The following is a 20,038-nucleotide window of genomic DNA, read 5'->3' as shown; positions in this document are numbered from 1 at the left end:
ATGTGTATCTACAGCCAAACATGCCTGAAACAGGAAGTTCTTAGCCTATGGGTTATTTCACATCCACCTCAGTACAACAGCAGCGAAGGAAGTTCTTGCCCAGCGGCTTCAGATACCCTCAGTATAATGATAGGCAAGGAAGTTCTAACCCGGCGGGTCACTTCATCTACGCCCAGTACAATGGCAGGGAAGGAAGTTCTTGCCGGGGGAGCGCACTTAATTTGCCTGTAGTACAACGAGAGGGATGGATCTTCCATGTGCCCCCAATATCCTTCAGATCATTTGATCTGCCTTCAGGACAATGAGTGGGAAGAAAGTTCTTAATCGGCGGCTTATTTCATCTACCCTCAGTGGAACGAGAGCGAATACATTTCTCATCTAGTGGCTCACTTCACCTGCCCTCACAAGAATGATAGTGAAGAAAGTGTTTATCTGTCAGCTCACTTAATTTACAATCAGCGGAACGAGAGGGAGGGTAGTTCCTACCCAGCGGCTCAATCCATTTATCCTCTGTGGATGCAACAGAGAGAGCTGAAAGAACTTTATTGGGGGCCGTCCTCTTCTACCCTAGGTGGAGGCAATGGATTGAGAAGCAGAAAGGATAAATTACTTACCTGTAATCCTAGTTCTCTTCCAGGGGATCAAAGTCATAGTGGAGTGGTGTGGCTCACTGGTTAGAGGCGGCAGGCCTGAGAGCAGAAGTCAGCCCGGGACCAGGGTTCAATTCCCGACGCGGCAGGGTCGTGGACCTTGGTCAGCGGACTCGATAATTCTCGCTTTGGTGCTTACTCTAATCAGGGGTTCCACTCGGCAACTCTGGGCATTAGCTTGCCTAATCTCCACAACGGCCCCACCAATTCCGGGGATGCCTGGCTCCACCTTGGGGACTCCCAGCAAGGGACCATCCCACAGGGAAAGCCAGGACGGGTTCCCCAGAGTTATACAGCGCCGGGACGCCCCGTTGCTGGGGCAGCTGTGCGCTTTACAAGTATACTACATTTACATTTACATTTACATTTACATTTACATAAGCACTGAATAATCCCGCCCACTGTCCATGTACCGCCAATATCCTTCAGATCATTTCATCTGCCTTCAGGATACTGAGAGGGAAGAAAGTTCTTAATCGGTGGCTTATTTCAACTACCCTCAGTGGAACGAGAGCAAAGGGATTTCTCATCTAGTGGCTCACTCCACCTGCCCTCAGAAGAATGATAGTGAAGAAAGTTTTTATCTGTCAGCTCACTTAATTTACAAATCAGCAGAATGAGAGGGAGGGTAGTTCCTACCCAGCGGCTCACTTCATTTATCCTCTGTGGATGCAACAGAGAGAGCTGGAGGTACTTAATTGGTGGCCGTCCTCTTCTACCCTAGGTGGACGCAATGAATTGAGAAGCAGAAAACATTATCTAACTGGTCATTTCATCCACTCTCAGTGGCCACAGCACAGAATACAATAAGCTTTTAACAGGCAACTCACTTCCTTTAGCCTCCAATACCCTTGGTGGTACAAGTCAAAAATGTTCTGACAGTACAGTACGTTGGAAGAGGTGTGGTGCACTCTGGAACTCGGAGGCTCACAGTTCGGTCCCCGGCGCCGGATGAGCCCAGCACCATGCAACACTGGGCAATAGCTCACTTATTCTTCCCGACAGCCCCCAGCGCCTTCACGCCCTTGGGTACTAGTTCACGATTTACAAATACCGGACATTTACATATCGATAAAGCAAGAAACTAGTGTTATCATATGATAGCATATGATGCTCCAGTCTAAAATCATGCTTTTTTAAACAATGGTTCAGGGTAGGCCTAATAAGGTCCTAAAAAGAAGGATGAGAATAGCGAGTACTTAATAAACGCTTGTTGATGTTGTGTGACAGTCCGTTCACTTTGATCACTTATGTCACGTCCTGCACCGTATTATTCACTTGAGCACCTGAAATACAGTATAAAGATTTGTGTATATATATATATATAAAAAAGAAAGAGTAAATAAAAGTTCCTACCTGTACCTACACTTTTCGCTCCCTAGCGTTTATTAAGTACTCGCTATTCTCATCCTTCTTTTTAGGACCTTATTAGGCCTACCCTGAACCATTGTTTCTTAAAAAAGCATAATTCTACCCCAGGTTCAACTTTATGGGGTCCCCTTGTCTATAAAAAACACAACACACCAGTCTAAAATCAGCCTGCCCATCGAAAGAGTACAGCTATGCTGTAGGATCAGTTTTTACAAAATCACATTTAGCAGCAAGATTGATTGAATTCAATTTTTTTAAGTTTAAGTGAGGAATGTGTGAGGAATAGTCAATCTATAAATATAAAAACCAAAGTATGTCCGTTTGTCCTTTATGCATTACTACACCATTCATCCGATCGGCATGAAACTATGGGAAGTTGTTGAGTACACTCACGCGAAGGTTTCTGGCAAAAAAATCAATTAAAATTTTTTTTTAAATATCGGCCCCCTGGCCAGCCAGGGCCCTCATAATCTTTCCAATGCTGAACTTTTACACTTTCCGGTGCGACTCGCTTTTGCAATGACCATCAACAAAGCACAAGGACAATCGCTGCAAGTGTGTGGACTAGATATGGAGAATCCGTGCTTCTCACATGGACAACTGTATGTGGCCAGCTCACGCGTCGGAAAACCTTCTGATTTATTCGTCTACGCACCAGACGGAAAAACAAAAAATATCGTGTATCCACAAGCACTTGAATAAAAAAAACAGAATTAAAACACTTTGAAATGTTTTCCATATTAAAATGAATAAGTTTCAATAAAAATGACACAATGTAAATTGAATGTTATCATAACAAGTTTCCTTGAATTTAATTTCTTCTGAGATCGCAGAAACGCGCGACGGGTAAGCTAGTTAACTATAAATCAAAGACTGAACGCCCAGAAACAAAGCACACATTTGGTATTCTATCTGCCGGAGTGTTTACTAACAGCAATGCTTTCAGAGACATCTGCTCTTACCCAGGGGTTGTCAACATCGTGTTGACGGCAGCTGGAACCACGGCGAGCAGGTTATCGGAGCCGATGCCGGCTGCAGAGCCGATGCTGGCGAAGATCTCCCGCATCACCTGGGCATCGGAATGGCTGAGGGTGTAGGATTTGGCAGATCCTTCCAGCTGGCTGTTACCAACACCAGTCAACACCTTCAAGACCTGAGAAACAGTAATCCAGATGTGAAAAATCACGCACAGAGTGCCCAAATGCATCACTTCATTCTAAAGACAATAATAGAAAGAGGAAGGAGAAGTAAATAGAAAAAAGTAGAAGCATAAATAGGGCTATGATAGGTGACTTAAGGCCTTTCAGTGGAGGAGTTTTCAACCTAGCCAGAGAGCAAAAAAGCACTACACGGACGCACCAGGTAGCGAGAGAATTAAAGTTTAAGCACATGGCACCAAGGACGGCAAAGGCAATAGAACTAGATAAGAACTAGATAAGATAGAGAGCAAGAGTCAACTTTGGAGCACATTTCGTTGAGGGATGAGTATAGGCTGGCAGGGTTGGTACCAGTTCAGCTGCTTCTACTCTCCGCTCTGCTTTTTCGGCTCTTCAGTGTCCCCTCTTCTTTGGTCACCAGTATCAGCCTCTTTTGTTCTATGGACTCCACTAAATACTGAATTTAGGGACATTAAAGGAGTGTAGGGTAGTGGACAATGGGCTACTGAATCTTGAGGTCACTAGACCCCTATATGACCACTTCCTGGTGGAAGTGGGCATAACTGTGTACCAGAATTCCTAAGAATCCCATCACAAAAATGCTACTTCCGAAAAATTGTGTCTGCCTCACTGTAGCTCACCTTAGGGGTGGTACTAGCCTGGAGGAGGCACACCTGCCTGACTAGCTACTTTTTCTGCCTATCAAAGTGCAGAGGAGGCCCTAGACAAAGGGGTTGGCTTCCTCTCCTGCGATGGGAGCCAGATTCACATGGCGGAAGCCCTTAGAGGCTTGCCACCCAAGAAAGGCTAATCAGCAGGTCATCCTGTGTATGTGTACACCCTCTTTTGTTCTGGGCATCCTGAGAGCAGAGGCTCTCGCCCTAGGAGGTCAGAACAGTGCCTCGGGGGCAGGCTGGCAGAAACCAGTCAGGAAGCACACCAGAGGCTGGTAGGTTTTCAGGGGGGACCTCTAAGGTGCCCTCTGGGTGCATGTATTGGCAATTCCATCACTGCCATCAGTGTAGGTTTATCAATACAAGAGATTTGATACCTAACATCCCTATCTTCAGTGAAGCCATCATGGAGCGGGGGGACTCGTTTTCATCAGTCTCCAGCACGTTTTAGAATGGCTTCCCTGGTCTCTTGAACGTGCAGTAATAGGACTGACCAACACAGGGGTATGTTTGTTCATGCAGGTATGCCCTCACATGTAATATCCAGCTCCCAGTCTTAGGGCTGTCAGGCCTGCAGGCCAGGTGACTTTCAAATATTGCATTTAGTGTTAGGAGACATGGCACACAGGCATGTGTGGCTTGTCGTGTTTTCACTTTTGCCTGCACCAAGACACGCAGCCTGCAATGGCAGTCGTGCCTGTGCTTGGTGAGGGGTTTCTAAGGGTGGTACCATTAGTACTGCAGCCATTAGGGACCCTCTTTAGTACCTCAGGCCATAGGTACCAGGGTACCATTTACTTGGGACTTAGAGGGTACCCAAGGTTTTGCCAATTAGGAGAACAAGTGTACAGTTTTAGGGAAAGAGTACTGGTACTGGGGAGAACCCAGAACACTTCAATCAAGGTTGCATCTAATACCAGGTATAGCGTGTGTGGGTGGGTAGGGTGTTGGGGTGGGGGGGGCATTAGGAGGATCCTGCAACAAAAATCTAGTTTCCTACAGTCCCTGCCAAGTGTAAAGTTTTTCTCTTCTAAGGTCTCTGCCAGGTGTAAAGCTTTTTCTCTTCTTAGGTCTCTGCCAGGTGTAAAGCTTTTTCTCTTCTTAGGTCTCTGCCAGGTGTAAAGCTTTTTCTCTTCTTAGGTCTCTGCCAGGTGTAAAGCTTTTTCTCTTCTTAGGTCTATGCCAGGTGTAAAGCTTTTTCTCTTCTAAGGTCTCTGCCAGGTGTAAAGCTTTTTATCTTCTAAGGTCTCTGCCAGGTGTAAAGCTTTTTATCTTCTAAGGTCTCTGCCAGGTGTAAAGCTTTTTATCTTCTAAGGTCTATGCCAGGTGTAAAGCTTTTTCCCTTCTTAGGTCTCTGCCAGGTGTAGAGCTTTTTCTCTTCTTAGGTCCCTGCCAAGTGTAAAGCTTTTCTCTTCTTAGGTCTCTGCCAGGTGTAAAGCTTTTTCTTTGCTTAGGTCTCTGCCAGGTGTAAAGCTTTTTATCTTCTAAGGTCTCTGCCAGGTGTAAAGATTTTTCTCTTCTTATGTCTCTGCCAGGTGTAAAGCTTTTTGTCTTCTAAGGTCTCTGCCAGGTGTAAAGCTTTTTCTCTTCTTATGTCTCTGCCAGGTGTAAGGCTTTTTCTCTTCTTAGGTCTCTGCCAGGTGTAAAGCTTTTTCTCTTCTTATGTCTCTGCCAGGTGTAAAGCTTTTTCTCTTCTTATGTCTCTGCCAGGTGTAAAGCTTTTTCTCTTCTTATGTCTCTGCCAGGTGTAAAGCTTTTTCTCTTCTTAGGTCTCTGCCAGGTGTAAAGCTTTTTCTCTTCTTATGTCTCTGCCAGGTGTAAAGCTTTTTCTCTTCTTATGTCTCTGCCAGGTGTAAAGCTTTTTCTCTTCTTATGTCTCTGCCAGGTGTAAAGCTTTTTCTCTTCTAAGGTCTCTGCCAGGTGTAAAGCTTTTTCTCTTCTAAGGTCTCTGCCAGGTGTAAAGCTTTTTCTCTTCTTAGGTCTCTGCCAGGTGTAAAGCTTTTTCTCTTCTTATGTCTCTGCCAGGTGTAAAGCTTTTTCTCTTCTAAGGTCTCTGCCAGGTGTAAAGCTTTTTCTCTTCTTAGGTCTCTGCCAGGTGTAAAGCTTTTTCTCTTCTAAGGTCTCTGCCAGGTGTAAAGCTTTTTCTCTTCTTAGGTCTCTGCCAGGTGTAAAGCTTTTTCTCTTCTTAGGTCTCTGCCAGGTGTAAAGCTTTTTATCTTCTTAGGTCTCTGCCAGGTGTAAAGCGTTTTCTCTTCCTAGGTCTCTGCCAGGTGTAAAGCTGTTTCTCTTCTAAAGTCTATGCCAGGTGTAAAGCTTTTTATCTTCTAAGGTCTCTGCCAGGTGTAAAGCTTTTTCTCTTCTTATGTCTCTGCCAGGTGTAAAGCTTTTTCTCTTCTTAGGTCTCTGCCAGGTGTAAAGCTTTTTCTCTTCTTATGTCTCTGCCAGGTGTAAAGCTTTTTCTCTTCTTAGGTCTCTGCCAGGTGTAAAGCTTGTTCTCTTCTTAGGTCTCTGCCAGGTGTAAAGCTTTTTCTCTTCTTAGGTCTCTGCCAGGTGTAAAGCTTTTTCTCTTCTTAGGTCTCTGCCAGGTGTAAAGCTTTTTCTCTTCCTAGGTCTCTGCCAGGTGTAAAGCTTTTTCTCTTCTTAGGTCTCTGCCAGGTGTAAAGCTTTTTCTCTTCTTAGGTCTCTGTCAGGTGTAAAGCTTTTTCTCTTCCTAGGTCTCTGCCAGGTGTAAAGCTTTTTCTCTTCTTAGGTCTCTGCCAGGTGTAAAGCTTTTTCTCTTCTTAGGTCTCTGCCAGGTGTAAAGCTTTTTCTCTTCTTAGGTCTCTGCCAGGTGTAAAGCTTTTTCTCTTCCAAGGTCTCTGCCAGGTGTAAAGCTGTTTCTCTTCTAAAGTCTCTGCCAGGTGTAAAGCTTTTTCTCTTCTTAGGTCTCTGCCAGGTGTAAAGCTTTTTCTCTTCCTAGGTCTCTGCCAGGTGTAAAGCTGTTTCTCTTCTAAAGTCTCTGCCAGGTGTAAAGCTTTTTCTCTTCCTAGGTCTCTGCCAGGTGTAAAGCTTTTTCTCTTCTTAGGTCTCTGCCAGGTGTAAAGCTTTTTCTCTTCTTATGTCTCTGCCAGGTGTAAAGCTTTTTCTCTTCTTATGTCTCTGCCAGGTGTAAAGCTGTTTCTCTTCTAAAGTCTCTGCCAGGTGTAAAGCTGTTTCTCTTCTAAAGTCTCTGCCAGGTGTAAAGCTTTTTCTCTTCTTAGGTCTCTGCCAGGTGTAAAGCTTTTTCTCTTCTTATGTCTCTGCCAGGTGTAAAGCTGTTTCTCTTCTAAAGTCTCTGCCAGGTGTAAAGCTTTTTCTCTTCCTAGGTCTCTGCCAGGTGTAAAGCTTTTTCTCTGCTAAGGTCTCTGCCAGGTGTAAAGCTTTTTCTCTTCTTATGTCTCTGCCAGGTGTAAAGCTTTTTCTCTTCTTATGTCTCTGCCAGGTGTAACGCTTTTTCTCTTCTTATGTCTCTGCCAGGTGTAAAGCTGTTTCTCTTCTAAAGTCTCTGCCAGGTGTAAAGCTTTTTCTCTTCCTAGGTCTCTGCCAGGTGTAAAGCTTTTTCTCTTCCTAGGTCTCTGCCAGGTGTAAAGCTTTTTCTCTTCTTATGTCTCTGCCAGGTGTAAAGCTTTTTCTCTTCCTAGGTCTCTGCCAGGTGTAAAGCTTTTTCTCTTCTTAGGTCTCTGCCAGGTGTAAAGCGTTTTCTCTTCCTAGGTCTCTGCCAGGTGTAAAGCTTTTTCTCTTCTTAGGTCTCTGCCAGGTGTAAAGCTTTTTCTCTTCTTATGTCTCTGCCAGGTGTAATGCTTTTTCTCTTCCTAGGTCTCTGCCAGGTGTAAAGCTTTTTCTCTTCCTAGGTCTCTGCCAGGTGTAAAGCTGTTTCTCTTCTAAAGTCTCTGCCAGGTGTAAAGCTTTTTCTCTTACTAGGTCTCTGCCAGGTGTAAATCTTTTTCTCTTCTTATGTCTCTGCCAGGTGTAAAGCTGTTTCTCTTCTAAAGTCTCTGCCAGGTGTAAAGCTGTTTCTCTTCTAAAGTCTCTGCCAGGTGTAAAGCTTTTTCTCTTCTTAGGTCTCTGCCAGGTGTAAAGCTTTTTCTCTTCTTATGTCTCTGCCAGGTGTAAAGCTGTTTCTCTTCCTAGGTCTCTGCCAGGTGTAAAGCTTTTTCTCTTCTAAGGTCTCTGCCAGGTGTAAAGCTTTTTCTCTTCTTATGTCTCTGCCAGGTGTAAAGTTTTTTCTCTTCTTATGTCTCTGCCAGGTGTAAAGCTTTTTCTCTTCTTATGTCTCTGCCAGGTGTAAAGCTGTTTCTCTTCTAAAGTCTCTGCCAGGTGTAAAGCTTTTTCTCTTCCTAGGTCTCTGCCAGGTGTAAAGCTTTTTCTCTTCCTAGGTCTCTGCCAGGTGTAAAGCTTTTTCTCTTCTTATGTCTCTGCCAGGTGTAAAGCTTTTTCTTTGCCTAGGTCTCTGCCAGGTGTAAAGCTTTTTCTTTGCTTAGGTCTCTGCCAGGTGTAAAGCTTTTTCTCTTTTAAGGCCTCTGCCAGGTGTAAGGCTTTTTCTCTTCTTAGGTCTCTGCCAGGTGTAAAGCTTTTTCTCTTCTTAGGTCTCTGCCAGGTGTAAAGCTTTTTCTCTTCTAAGGTCTCTGCCAGGTGTAAAGCTTTTTCTCTTCTTAGGTCTCTGCCAGGTGTAAAGCTTTTTCTCTTCCTAGGTCTCTGCCAGGTGTAAAGCTGTTTCTCTTCTAAAGTCTGTGCCAGGTGTAAAGCTTTTTCTCTTCCTAGGTCTCTGCCAGGTGTAAAGCTTTTTCTCTTCCTAGGTCTCTGCCATGTGTAAAGCTGTTTCTCTTCTAAAGTCTCTGCCAGGTGTAAAGCTTTTTCTCTTCCTAGGTCTCTGCCAGGTGTAAAGCTGTTTCTCTTCTAAGGTCTCTACCAGGTGTAAAGCTGTTTCTCTTCCTAGGTCTCTGCCAGGTGTAAAGCTTTTTCTCTTCCTAGGTCTCTGCCAGGTGTAAAGCTTTTTCTCTTCTTATGTCTCTGCCAGGTGTAAAGCTTTTTATCTTCTAAGGTCTCTGCCAGGTGTAAAGCTTTTTCTCTTCTAAGGTCTCTGCCAGGTGTAAAGCTTTTTCTCTTCTAAGGTCTCTGCCAGTTGTAAAGCTTTTTCTCTTCTTAGGTCTCTGCCAGGTGTAAAGCTTTTTATCTTCTAAGGTCTCTGCCAGGTGTAAAGCTTTTTCTCTTCTAAGGTCTCTGCCAGGTGTAAGGCTTTTTCTCTTCTTAGGTCTCTGCCAGGTGTAAAGCTTTTTCTCTTCTTAGGTCTCTGCCAGGTGTAAAGCTTTTTCTCTTCTAAGGTCTCTGCCAGGTGTAAAGCTTTTTCTCTTCTTAGGTCTCTGCCAGGTGTAGAGCTTTTTCTCTTCTTAGGTCTCTGCCAGGTGTAAAGCTTTTTCTCTTCTAAGGTCTCTGCCAGGTGTAAAGCTTTTTCTCTTCTTATGTCTCTGCCGGGTGTAAAGCTTTTTCTCTTCCTAGGTCTCTGCCAGGTGTAAAGCTGTTTCTCTTCTAAAGTCTCTGCCAGGTGTAAAGCTTTTTCTCTTCCTAGGTCTCTGCCAGGTGTAAAGCTTTTTCTCTTCCTAGGTCTCTGCCAGGTGTAAAGCTTTTTCTCTTCTTATGTCTCTGCCAGGTGTAAAGCTTTTTCTTTGCCTAGGTCTCTGCCAGGTGTAAAGCTTTTTCTTTGCTTAGGTCTCTGCCAGGTGTAAAGCTTTTTCTCTTTTAAGGCCTCTGCCAGGTGTAAGGCTTTTTCTCTTCTTAGGTCTCTGCCAGGTGTAAAGCTTTTTCTCTTCTTAGGTCTCTGCCAGGTGTAAAGCTTTTTCTCTTCTAAGGTCTCTGCCAGGTGTAAAGCTTTTTCTCTTCTTAGGTCTCTGCCAGGTGTAAAGCTTTTTCTCTTCCTAGGTCTCTGCCAGGTGTAAAGCTGTTTCTCTTCTAAAGTCTGTGCCAGGTGTAAAGCTTTTTCTCTTCCTAGGTCTCTGCCAGGTGTAAAGCTTTTTCTCTTCCTAGGTCTCTGCCATGTGTAAAGCTGTTTCTCTTCTAAAGTCTCTGCCAGGTGTAAAGCTTTTTCTCTTCCTAGGTCTCTGCCAGGTGTAAAGCTGTTTCTCTTCTAAGGTCTCTACCAGGTGTAAAGCTGTTTCTCTTCCTAGGTCTCTGCCAGGTGTAAAGCTTTTTCTCTTCCTAGGTCTCTGCCAGGTGTAAAGCTTTTTCTCTTCTTATGTCTCTGCCAGGTGTAAAGCTTTTTATCTTCTAAGGTCTCTGCCAGGTGTAAAGCTTTTTCTCTTCTAAGGTCTCTGCCAGGTGTAAAGCTTTTTCTCTTCTAAGGTCTCTGCCAGTTGTAAAGCTTTTTCTCTTCTTAGGTCTCTGCCAGGTGTAAAGCTTTTTATCTTCTAAGGTCTCTGCCAGGTGTAAAGCTTTTTCTCTTCTAAGGTCTCTGCCAGGTGTAAGGCTTTTTCTCTTCTTAGGTCTCTGCCAGGTGTAAAGCTTTTTCTCTTCTTAGGTCTCTGCCAGGTGTAAAGCTTTTTCTCTTCTAAGGTCTCTGCCAGGTGTAAAGCTTTTTCTCTTCTTAGGTCTCTGCCAGGTGTAGAGCTTTTTCTCTTCTTAGGTCTCTGCCAGGTGTAAAGCTTTTTCTCTTCTAAGGTCTCTGCCAGGTGTAAAGCTTTTTCTCTTCTTATGTCTCTGCCGGGTGTAAAGCTTTTTCTCTTCCTAGGTCTCTGCCAGGTGTAAAGCTGTTTCTCTTCTAAAGTCTCTGCCAGGTGTAAAGCTTTTTCTCTTCCTAGGTCTCTGCCAGGTGTAAAGCTTTTTCTCTTCCTAGGTCTCTGCCAGGTGTAAAGCTGTTTCTCTTCTAAAGTCTCTGCCAGGTGTAAAGCTTTTTCTCTTCCTAGGTCTCTGCCAGGTGTAAAGCTTTTTCTCTTCTTAGGTCTCTGCCAGGTGTAAAGCTTTTTCTCTTCCTAGGTCTCTGCCAGGTGTAAAGCTTTTTCTCTTCCTAGGTCTCTGCCAGGTGTAAAGCTTTTTCTCTTTTAAGGTCTCTACCAGGTGTAAAGCTGTTTCACTTCTAAAGTCTCTGCCAGGTGTAAAGCTTTTTCTCTTCTTAGGTCTCTGCCAGGTGTAAAGCTTTTTCTCTTCTTATGTCTCTGCCAGGTGTAAAGCTGTTTCTCTTCTAAAGTCTCTGCCAGGTGTAAAGCTTTTTCTCTTCCTAGGTCTCTGCCAGGTGTAAAGCTTTTTCTCTTCCTAGGTCTCTGCCAGGTGTAAAGCTTTTCTCTTCTTATGTCTCTGCCAGGTGTAAAGCTTTTTCTTTGCTTAGGTCTCTGCCAGGTGTAAAGCTTTTTCTCTTTTAAGGCCTCTGCCAGGTGTAAGGCTTTTTCTCTTCTTAGGTCTCTGCCAGGTGTAAAGCTTTTTCTCTTCTTAGGTCTCTGCCAGGTGTAAAGCTTTTTCTCTTCTAAGGTCTCTGCCAGGTGTAAAGCTTTTTCTCTTCTTAGGTCTCTGCCAGGTGTAAAGCTTTTTCTCTTCTTAGGTCTCTGCCAGGTGTAAAGCTTTTTCTCTTCTAAGGTCTCTGCCAGGTGTAAAGCTTTTTCTCTTCTTATGTCTCTGCCAGGTGTAAAGCTTTTTCTCTTCCTAGGTCTCTGCCAGGTGTAAAGCTTTTTCTCTTCTTGGGTCTCTGCCAGGTGTAAAGCTGTTTCTCTTCTAAAGTCTCTGCCAGGTGTAAAGCTTTTTCTCTTCCTAGGTCTCTGCCAGGTGTAAAGCTTTTTCTCTTCTTATGTCTCTGCCAGGTGTAAAGCTTTTTCTCTTCCTAGGTCTCTGCCAGGTGTAAAGCTTTTTCTCTTCCTAGGTCTCTGCCAGGTGTAAAGCTTTTATCTTCTTATGTCTCTGCCAGGTGTAAAGCTTTTTCTCTTCCTAGGTCTCTGCCAGGTGTAAAGCTTTTTCTCTTCTTATGTCTCTGCCAGGTGTAAAGCGGTTTCTCTTCTAAAGTCTCTGCCAGGTGTAAAGCTTTTTCTCTTCCTAGGTCTCTGCCAGGTGTAAAGCTTTTTCTCTTCCTAGGTCTCTGCCAGGTGTAAAGCTTTTCTCTTCTTATGTCTCTGCCAGGTGTAAAGCTTTTTCTTTGCTTAGGTCTCTGCCAGGTGTAAAGCTTTTTCTCTTTTAAGGCCTCTGCCAGGTGTTAGGCCTTTTCTCTTCTTAGGTCTCTGCCAGGTGTAAAGCTTTTTCTCTTCTTAGGTCTCTGCCAGGTGTAAAGCTTTTTCTCTTCTAAGGTCTCTGCCAGGTGTAAAGCTTTTTCTCTTCTTATGTCTCTGCCAGGTGTAAAGCTTTTTCTCTTCCTAGGTCTCTGCCAGGTGTAAAGCTGTTTCTCTTCTAAAGTCTCTGCCAGGTGTAAAGCTTTTTCTCTTCTTAGGTCTCTGCCAGGTGTAAAGCTTTTTCTCTTTTAAGGTCTCTGCCAGGTGTAAAGCTTTTTCTCTTCTTAGGTCTCTGCCAGGTGTAAAGCTTTTTCTCTTCCTAGGTCTCTGCCAGGTGTAAAGCTTTTTCTCTTCTTATGTCTCTGCCAGGTGTAAAGCTTTTTCTCTTCCTAGGTCTCTGCCAGGTGTAAAGCTTTTTCTCTTCTTAGGTCTCTGCCAGGTGTAAAGCTGTTTCTCTTCTAAAGTCTCTGCCAGGTGTAAAGCTTTTTCTCTTCCTAGGTCTCTGCCAGGTGTAAAACTTTTTCTCTTTTAAGGCCTCTACCAGGTGTAAGGCTTTTTCTCTTCTAAGGTCTTTGCCAGGTGTAAAGCTTTTTCCCTTCTTAGGTCTATGCCAGGTGTAAAGCTTTTTCTCTTCTAAAGTCTCTGCCAGGTGTAAAGCTTTTTCTCTTCCTATGTCTCTGCCAGGTGTAAAGCTTTTTCTCTTCTTAGGTCTCTGCCAGGTGTAAAGCTTTTTCTGTTCTTAGGTCTCTGCCAGGTGTAAAGCTTTTTCTCTTCTTATGTCTCTGCCAGGTGTAAAGCTTTTTCTCTTCTTAAGTCTCTGCCAGGTGTAAAGCTTTTTCTCTTCTTATGTCTCTGCCAGGTGTAAAGCTTTTTCTCTTCTTATGTCTCTGCCAGGTGTAAAGCTTTTTCTCTTCTTAGGTCTCTGCCAGGTGTAAAGCTTTTTCTCTTCTTAGGTCTCTGCCAGGTGTAAAGCTTTTTCTCTTCTTATGTCTCTGCCAGGTGTAAAGCTTTTTCTCTTCTTATGTCTCTGCCAGGTGTAAAGCTTTTTCTCTTCTAAGGTCTCTGGCAGGTGTAACGCTTTTTCTCTTCTTATGTCTCTGCCAAGTGTAAAGCTTTTTCTCTTCCTAGGTCTCTGCCAGGTGTAAAGCTGTTTCTCTTCTAAAGTCTCTGCCAGGTGTAAAGCTTTTTCTCTTCCTAGGTCTCTGCCAGGTGTAAAGCTTTTTCTCTTCCTAGGTCTCTGCCAGGTGTAAAGCTTTTTCTCTTCCTAGGTCTCTGCCAGGTGTAAAGCTTTTTCTCTTCTTAGGTCTCTGCCAGGTGTAAAGCTTTTTCTTTTCTTAGGTCTCTGCCAGGTGTAAAGCTTTTTCTCTTCTTAGGTCTCTGCCAGGTGTAAAGCTTTTTCTCTTCTTATGTCTCTGCCAGGTGTAAAGCTTTTTCTCTTCTTAGGTCTCTGCCAGGTGTAAAGCTTTTTCTCTTCTTAGGTCTATGCCAGGTGTAAAGCTTTTTCTCTTCTTATGTCTCTGCCAGGTGTAAAGCTTTTTCTCTTCTTAGGTCTCTGCCAGGTGTAAAGCTTTTTATCTTCTAAGGTCTCTGCCAGGTGTAAAGCTTTTTCTCTTCTAAGGTCTCTGCCAGGTGTAAAGCTTTTTCTCTTCTAAGGTCTCTGCCAGGTGTAAAGCTTTTTCTCTTCTTAGGTCTCTGCCAGGTGTAAAGCTTTTTATCTTCTAAGGTCTCTGCCAGGTGTAAAGCTTTTTCTCTTCTAAGGTCTCTGCCAGGTGTAAAGCTTTTTCTCTTCTTAGGTCTCTGCCAGGTGTAAAGCTTTTTCTCTTCTTAGGTCTCTGCCAGGTGTAAAGCTTTTTCTCTTCTTATGTCTCTGCCAGGTGTAAAGCTTTTTCTCTTCTTAGGTCTCTGCCAGGTGTAAAGCGTTTTCTCTTCCTAGGTCTCTGCCAGGTGTAAAGCTTTTTCTCTTCTTAGGTCTCTGCCAGGTGTAAAGCGTTTTCTCTTCCTAGGTCTCTGCCAGGTGTAAAGCTTTTTCTCTTCCTAGGTCTCTGCCAGGTGTAAAGCGTTTTCTCTTCCTAGGTCTCTGCCAGGTGTAAAGCTTTTTCTCTTCTTAGGTCTCTGCCAGGTGTAAAGCTTTTTCTCTTCTTATGTCTCTGCCAGGTGTAAAGCTTTTTCTCTTCTATGGTCTCTGCCAGGTGTAAAGCTTTTTCTCTTCTAAGGTCTCTGCCAGGTGTAAAGCTTTTTCTGGTCCAAGGTCTCCCCCAGTACAAAGCTCTTTCCAATCTAAAGTCTCCATCAGGTGCTCTGTAACTCCTCCCAGCAACGGCTGATTACTGGGCATTCAAACACCACGTGCAAAAAGAATTGAACAAAAAAAGTCCTTGAACATGCATCCAGATCAGGCTGCTGTTCTGAAGCCATAATCATTTCGGCACAGGATATGTCCAACGTGGATAGTTAAATTGGGTATTCTTAAATCTGCCGTGCCTGGAAATACCTGAGAACACTAAAGGGACTAAGTTCCCCCAGCCCCTGTCATCGAACTCCTGTCTCTAATCCACCTCCACTCAATACTTAGACCAGTCACAGTATTCTTGGTCATAGTGAAGAGGGATTTATAATGCCAGGTCGCCATTTTTCGGCCTCCCTCACAAACAGCAAATGCATCGCTCTGTGCGTCTTGGGGTTCAGTCTCTCCAGTCCCGAATCTCTCCTGCAACTTGATGCAGAATACGCTACATAACGTCTGTCCAGAAGAGAGGTCACCTTCCGACATCGCAACAACCAAGTTTTTGAAATCTTCAAATCTATTCTAGATCTATCTATTGTGCACTTCAGACACTACCACCCTGTCCTCAAGGCACCTTACTCATTTGGCAAGGTCAAGCACCTGCTTCTAGAGCGTCTGCGGACAGACTTATTTTATCTGTTGATTACTCTGCGTACTTTACTCCGATAGCTTTCTTGGATCGTGACAAAGCAGTCCTACATCAGTTATTATTATTGTGTCCATTGTGGAGTCCAGAGCTTCCTTCCGGTCAGAGATGGCCTTGAAAATACAATCCAACTTATACGCCAATGGGGCTGCTGCACTTCCGCCTTCAAGTTTATGATGGATGTTATCATAGGGTTCGGAGCTGGCAGCCTCAACTAAGGCCCCCATTTTCTTGGTCTTGCACATAAAAGATTCAACTACTTATGTCTGATTTGCGAACCATCCAACCCACCAAAGGACAGCTGTGTGAGCCTATACCTCTGCCTCCAGTAGAGTCTCTGATAGTGATTATCAAATCAGCAGCTTCAAGACAGATTCCCCACAAAATGGGCATTCTTTTCCCTCCAGTCTCAACTGTGCAAGGCTTTGCAGACATGCATCCTCAAAGGCACTTTTGTTCTGCCAGGGCTCTCTTTCACCTTGGTCCAGTGCCTTATCTTCGCCCTTTACTGCCCCGGTAAGGGTTACAGTGTACAGTCCCATGACCACATTTCCTGCCAGGACCTGCTTTTGACTGGCTCTCTGCCACTCATTAGAAAACATGTGGAGGCAGCGGATGCTGGGATAATGCTTCTGGCCGATAGGAGCCCTTGACGAAGTAAGCGGCTCACTTTGTGGGTTCGTTTTTACTCTACAATGAATTTCCTAAAAAGGAACCTGAAACCTCTTTCCTAATCTTCTAGCGTGCGACCACAGGGCACGCCAACTTCCAAGACCTCCATGGGGTGCTCCATGCGGGTCACCCATAGCACTAGTAAGTGTTTGGGATAAGAGCATGTTCACATACCATTGTGCTCACCACTACCACCAGTCCGTTCCACTTCCCTCAACTCACGAGTGCTTTGTTTTTGCAGTGTCACACGAGCATGAGTGCAGGATATATAGACCAGACCCATTGTTCTCACTTGTGTGTCCAGGAACTCTGATATTCTTCGACACTTTGCAATAAGTTGGCACGAGTATTACTCAGTCTGCAAACCGACTAACAAATATATATTGGTGTGTGTCTTATTCTTCTTTCCCACCCACAGGTAACAGCTTGAGCTCATAGAGTGAGATCCACCTGGAGGCTTTATACTTTAGAGAGAATGACTGGATGCATGCGTGTGAGAGTCTATGACCAAGGGATCACAATCCTGAGGAAGGCTGCCGACCCATATGGGCCCAGTGAGACAGCTAAAAAGTGTTAAGTTGGGAACAAGAACAATTCCTTCGATTCCCCATTCTTGTTTTTAATATCCCACAGCATTTGACCCCCAGAATATAACTTATATTAACAGGTATCACTGAAGGGATTTTTTATTTACAGGCTAACACCCACTGACCTCACCAACAGGTGAGCCACAAAACTACAGCAGTGCTCTCAATTAGGTCAATCGAGCCCGCCCTCCCACCCACTAACCTATTGGGAGGATGCAGACAACCCTATGATGAACGATGATACCTAGGTTAGTGTATGCAGGTACATCTATATTTTTAAAGACTAACCAGCCATACACCAGTTTCTTGTTGTGATGGTCCCCATACCATAGCCAACACAAGAAGATGATGGTCCAGGGAAGAAGTGGCTTGGCAGTTCGGGCTGGACTGTTCCCCTGAGGCACAGTGTCAAGATGGATTTGCATTTAGCTGTGTCTGAACTGGGGTGGCTGAGTGGGTTAAAGAAAGATGATGGATTCAACCCAGATCTGTGACTGGGGTGAGTGCCTGCAAAGTTTCAGCGCTCTGTCTATCAGCTCCTTGTGTTTCCTTTGTTCGCCCTAAGTTGGCAGGGTATGCCCAGACGTAGGTCCCTTGCTCACTTTGCCACTGGATCCAAGCTTGCCTGGCTGATGAGGGGTGTTACCCCAAACCCGGTCCCAGGATGCTTATTTCCGGTAAAGGGAAGACCTGTCTTGGCAGCTCAGGCTGGACTGTTTCCAAAAGGCACAGGGTCCAGACTGATTTGCATATAGCTGTCTCTGAACTAGGGTGGTTAAGTAAGCAAAAGAATGATGATGGATTCCACCCAGATCTAATAGTGACTTGGGGTCAGTGTCTGAAAAGTTTCCGCGCTCCCTCCATCATCTCCTGGTGCTTGCTTTGGTCCCCATACCAATTCAATCGTCCTATTGGTCTTCTGCGCCACGTTAGACACCTGAGGAAGTTATTGTTTTGCTACTGCTTCCTATAATCTAGTCACTGCAGGGACAACCCTATGTGATACTGGATAACTGGAACTTTTACACATTTCTCTCTGAGGCCTTGTGGGTTTCAAGATAATATTCAAGAGTAATTTCACTAATGCGAAAAGAAGGCAAAAACGGTTTCCTTTAACATGGCCTGTTGTAGGTTTTAGGATGCAGTCACCTAGGGATATATTATTGTGGCATTACTTAAAACGTTAAATGTGTGCACTGTAGTTAGTCATTCTTTCACCATGTTTCAAAAAGTCAGAGTGCATGAGCTGGGTGGATTTCCAGCAGTCTCCCAATGGTCAAAGTCTAAAACACCAGCAGAAAAAAGATAAGGGACACTCAACACAACTGCTTTCTCACAATGCACATTAAATATTCACCAGACTGTTAGCCACTGAAGTATAAGCATTAGCTGGAAGAGTGGTCAGTACCAAGAAGAGGATTTGCAAGTTACTGCGATTTTACAACCCAGGTCTACTCCCTGCCAGGGTAACGACTGAGTTCACTACACATGGAGTTGATGGTGAGAAGGGTTGGCAGAGACCGCAGAACACTTACCGCCAGGGCCGCCTGCTGCACCAGTGGGGATGTGGCGTACTCCTGCATGCCCACCATCACCGCTCTCACGCCTCCCTCGGTAGCGAACAGAACACGCCAGTCATGCTTCGACATCAGGACATACAACAGCTGCAGCGCCATTACCACCAGCGTCTTCTCTTTCACCTGGTTGGTCAGAAGTTCCACCAGCATCTTTACAATCTTCTCCCTGGTACACAGGCCAAGAAATACGAATTATTGAAATGGGGACATGGAATACGAATCACAGCTTCTCAATGGAGCAGAGATCGTGAAATATTAGAAACAGCTTCTCGATGGAACATGGATCACAAAATAATAATTACAGTTTCTTCCTGGCACATGGAAAATGAAATACCGATTCATCCTGGAATAAGGGCAATGAAATAGTAACTATAGCTTCATGTCTGTCCTAAGCGCATCGATTATGAAATAAAAATGACATTGTTATAATATCCTCTATAGCAAATGGGTGCTAGAAACAAATTACTGCTATCAGTGGAACATTTGTCTTTGAAATACAAATCTCAGCTTCAACAGTTTCTCTGTAGGCAATGAAGGAAAATGTTACTTGCCCTGCTAGAGTCTGCTTGTAGCTTGGAGTGCTGAAGATTCACATGCTCTGTATCCTCCTGCCATCTGTTAGGCGCGTACATTTGCAAGCTGTTTTTCTTTGAAGAAGTCTGCTGTCTCAAGATAGCTCATCCCTTAGCCCCCATTGCACAAGGACAAAGACTCTGCCACATCAGCGGGAAATTTGAAACAAGGTGCTTAAGATAGTTTGGAAAACTAAAGCCTCTTAACAGACTTAAATATCAGGAGGTCTGTTCACAGTGGCAGTTTTACGTGTGGATGGACTGACATCTCCAGAAGCATTGAACTTCAAGGTAGTTTGGTGGGACGGCCAGAATGAGGGTTGTAGGAAGGTTGATCCCTGACTATGGTTGCCCCCAACTTTTTGCCTGGTGTTTTGCTGGTTTTCTGACTTAGTTGACCTGAGGCCCTGCTGTTCAGGACCTCAGGCCCACTGCTCTCTCTGTAAAATGGATTCCATGTACCTTAGGTACATATCTAAATTGGATACTGAGCCACCTTATCAGTCCCTGTACAGTGTACCTTAGGTACCCAGGGCATAGGTACCCAGGGCCTACCAGGGGCTGCAGCATGTATTATGCCACCCCTGGCTGGCCATCCAAATCTGACACAACTGGCTGCTTGACAGCTGGGGCAAGGTGGTGTAATCACCCTTTGCTTTAGATATAGTATACCTATATCTAACCCTAAAATGGACACATAGATCTCCTATCAGTCACTCCTATGGCAGGCCTTAACAATCCTGAAGGCAGAGTGCTTGGAATCGTGTGAGATGGTGCTCTGGCATGAGCTGAGCCTGTCTGCGGCTTTCGGGATCCATCCCTTAGCCGTTTCCATGATATCGCATACCATATACTCTTAAGTGCATTATAATCCTCGCGGTTATGTGCCAACTCTGGTATCGCTTTATCAAAACATGTCGAGTAAGGTGTCATACGAATTGGAATACTAACCCCTCGCCAATTCTGGCGACGGGGTTAGCATTCCACCCTTCTAGAGGGACACGACATGTATGTAACCCCTAACCCCGGTTAAAGTCAGACAGAGCCTTAGCATCCACAAAATGGATGCTGCCACCGAGACACAAGTCTGCCCTCCTGCTGCTGGGAGTCCTCCCAGAGCAGGAGATAAGGACAAAGGGTTTCCTGCCAGGGGCGGTGCCAGCACCGTCCCAGACAGGGTTTTGTGTATTGTAGGTAGGCAGGGCTTTAGAGGAAGGTGACTGCCCGTGGCACCCCGGTGCTCACTGTGCATAGGCTGGCTGGAACCAGTTCCAGGGTCACTCCAGACCCTGTGCTGGGGAAAAGCCCGCCAAGGAAGTGGGTGTAACCACCCCCCTCCCAGTCCCACCCATAGGGCAGGACTTAGTCGCGTGCCAGCCCCTTTTTACAGGATAAAGGTAGAGACTGGCCCCCTTCCAAATCAGATCATCTTTGAATCCTGAAACTACTTTCCACGAAAGGAACTCAAGACTTCTTCCTAAGATTTCTCCCTTGTGACTAAGGAGTAGTCACCCTGCATCCGCAGGCACCATCTAAGAACACTGCGGTCTGCTGCAAGTCCTTCCTCCGGAATCCGACTGCCCAGCTCGACGAGAACCGGCTTCCCTGGCACCTCTGACCTCAACCCACCTCTACAGCCCAGCTGAGAAC

General features: G+C 45.0%; 1 protein-coding gene across 4 annotated transcripts in view; it reads right to left on the bottom strand.

Moving 5' to 3' along the window:
• Positions 1 to 20,038, bottom strand: part of LOC144762134 (cullin-9-like) — a 518,599-nt gene that overhangs the window by 226,035 nt on the left and 272,526 nt on the right. For all 4 annotated transcript variants that reach the window (XM_078647278.1, XM_078647280.1, XM_078647277.1 and 1 more), the window contains 2 exons: positions 17,775 to 17,982; positions 2,984 to 3,174 (listed from right to left, as the gene is read on the bottom strand). In XM_078647278.1, coding sequence (XP_078503404.1) covers positions 2,984 to 3,174; positions 17,775 to 17,982 — 399 coding nt within the window. The remainder of the gene's footprint in view (positions 1 to 2,983; positions 3,175 to 17,774; positions 17,983 to 20,038) is intronic.

Source organism: Lissotriton helveticus, chromosome 6 (assembly GCF_964261635.1).
Source record: "Lissotriton helveticus chromosome 6, aLisHel1.1, whole genome shotgun sequence".
NCBI lineage: Eukaryota > Metazoa > Chordata > Amphibia > Caudata > Salamandridae > Lissotriton > Lissotriton helveticus.
The sequence above is the reverse complement of the archived record's forward strand: the minus strand, read 5'-3'. Positions and strand labels throughout refer to the sequence as shown.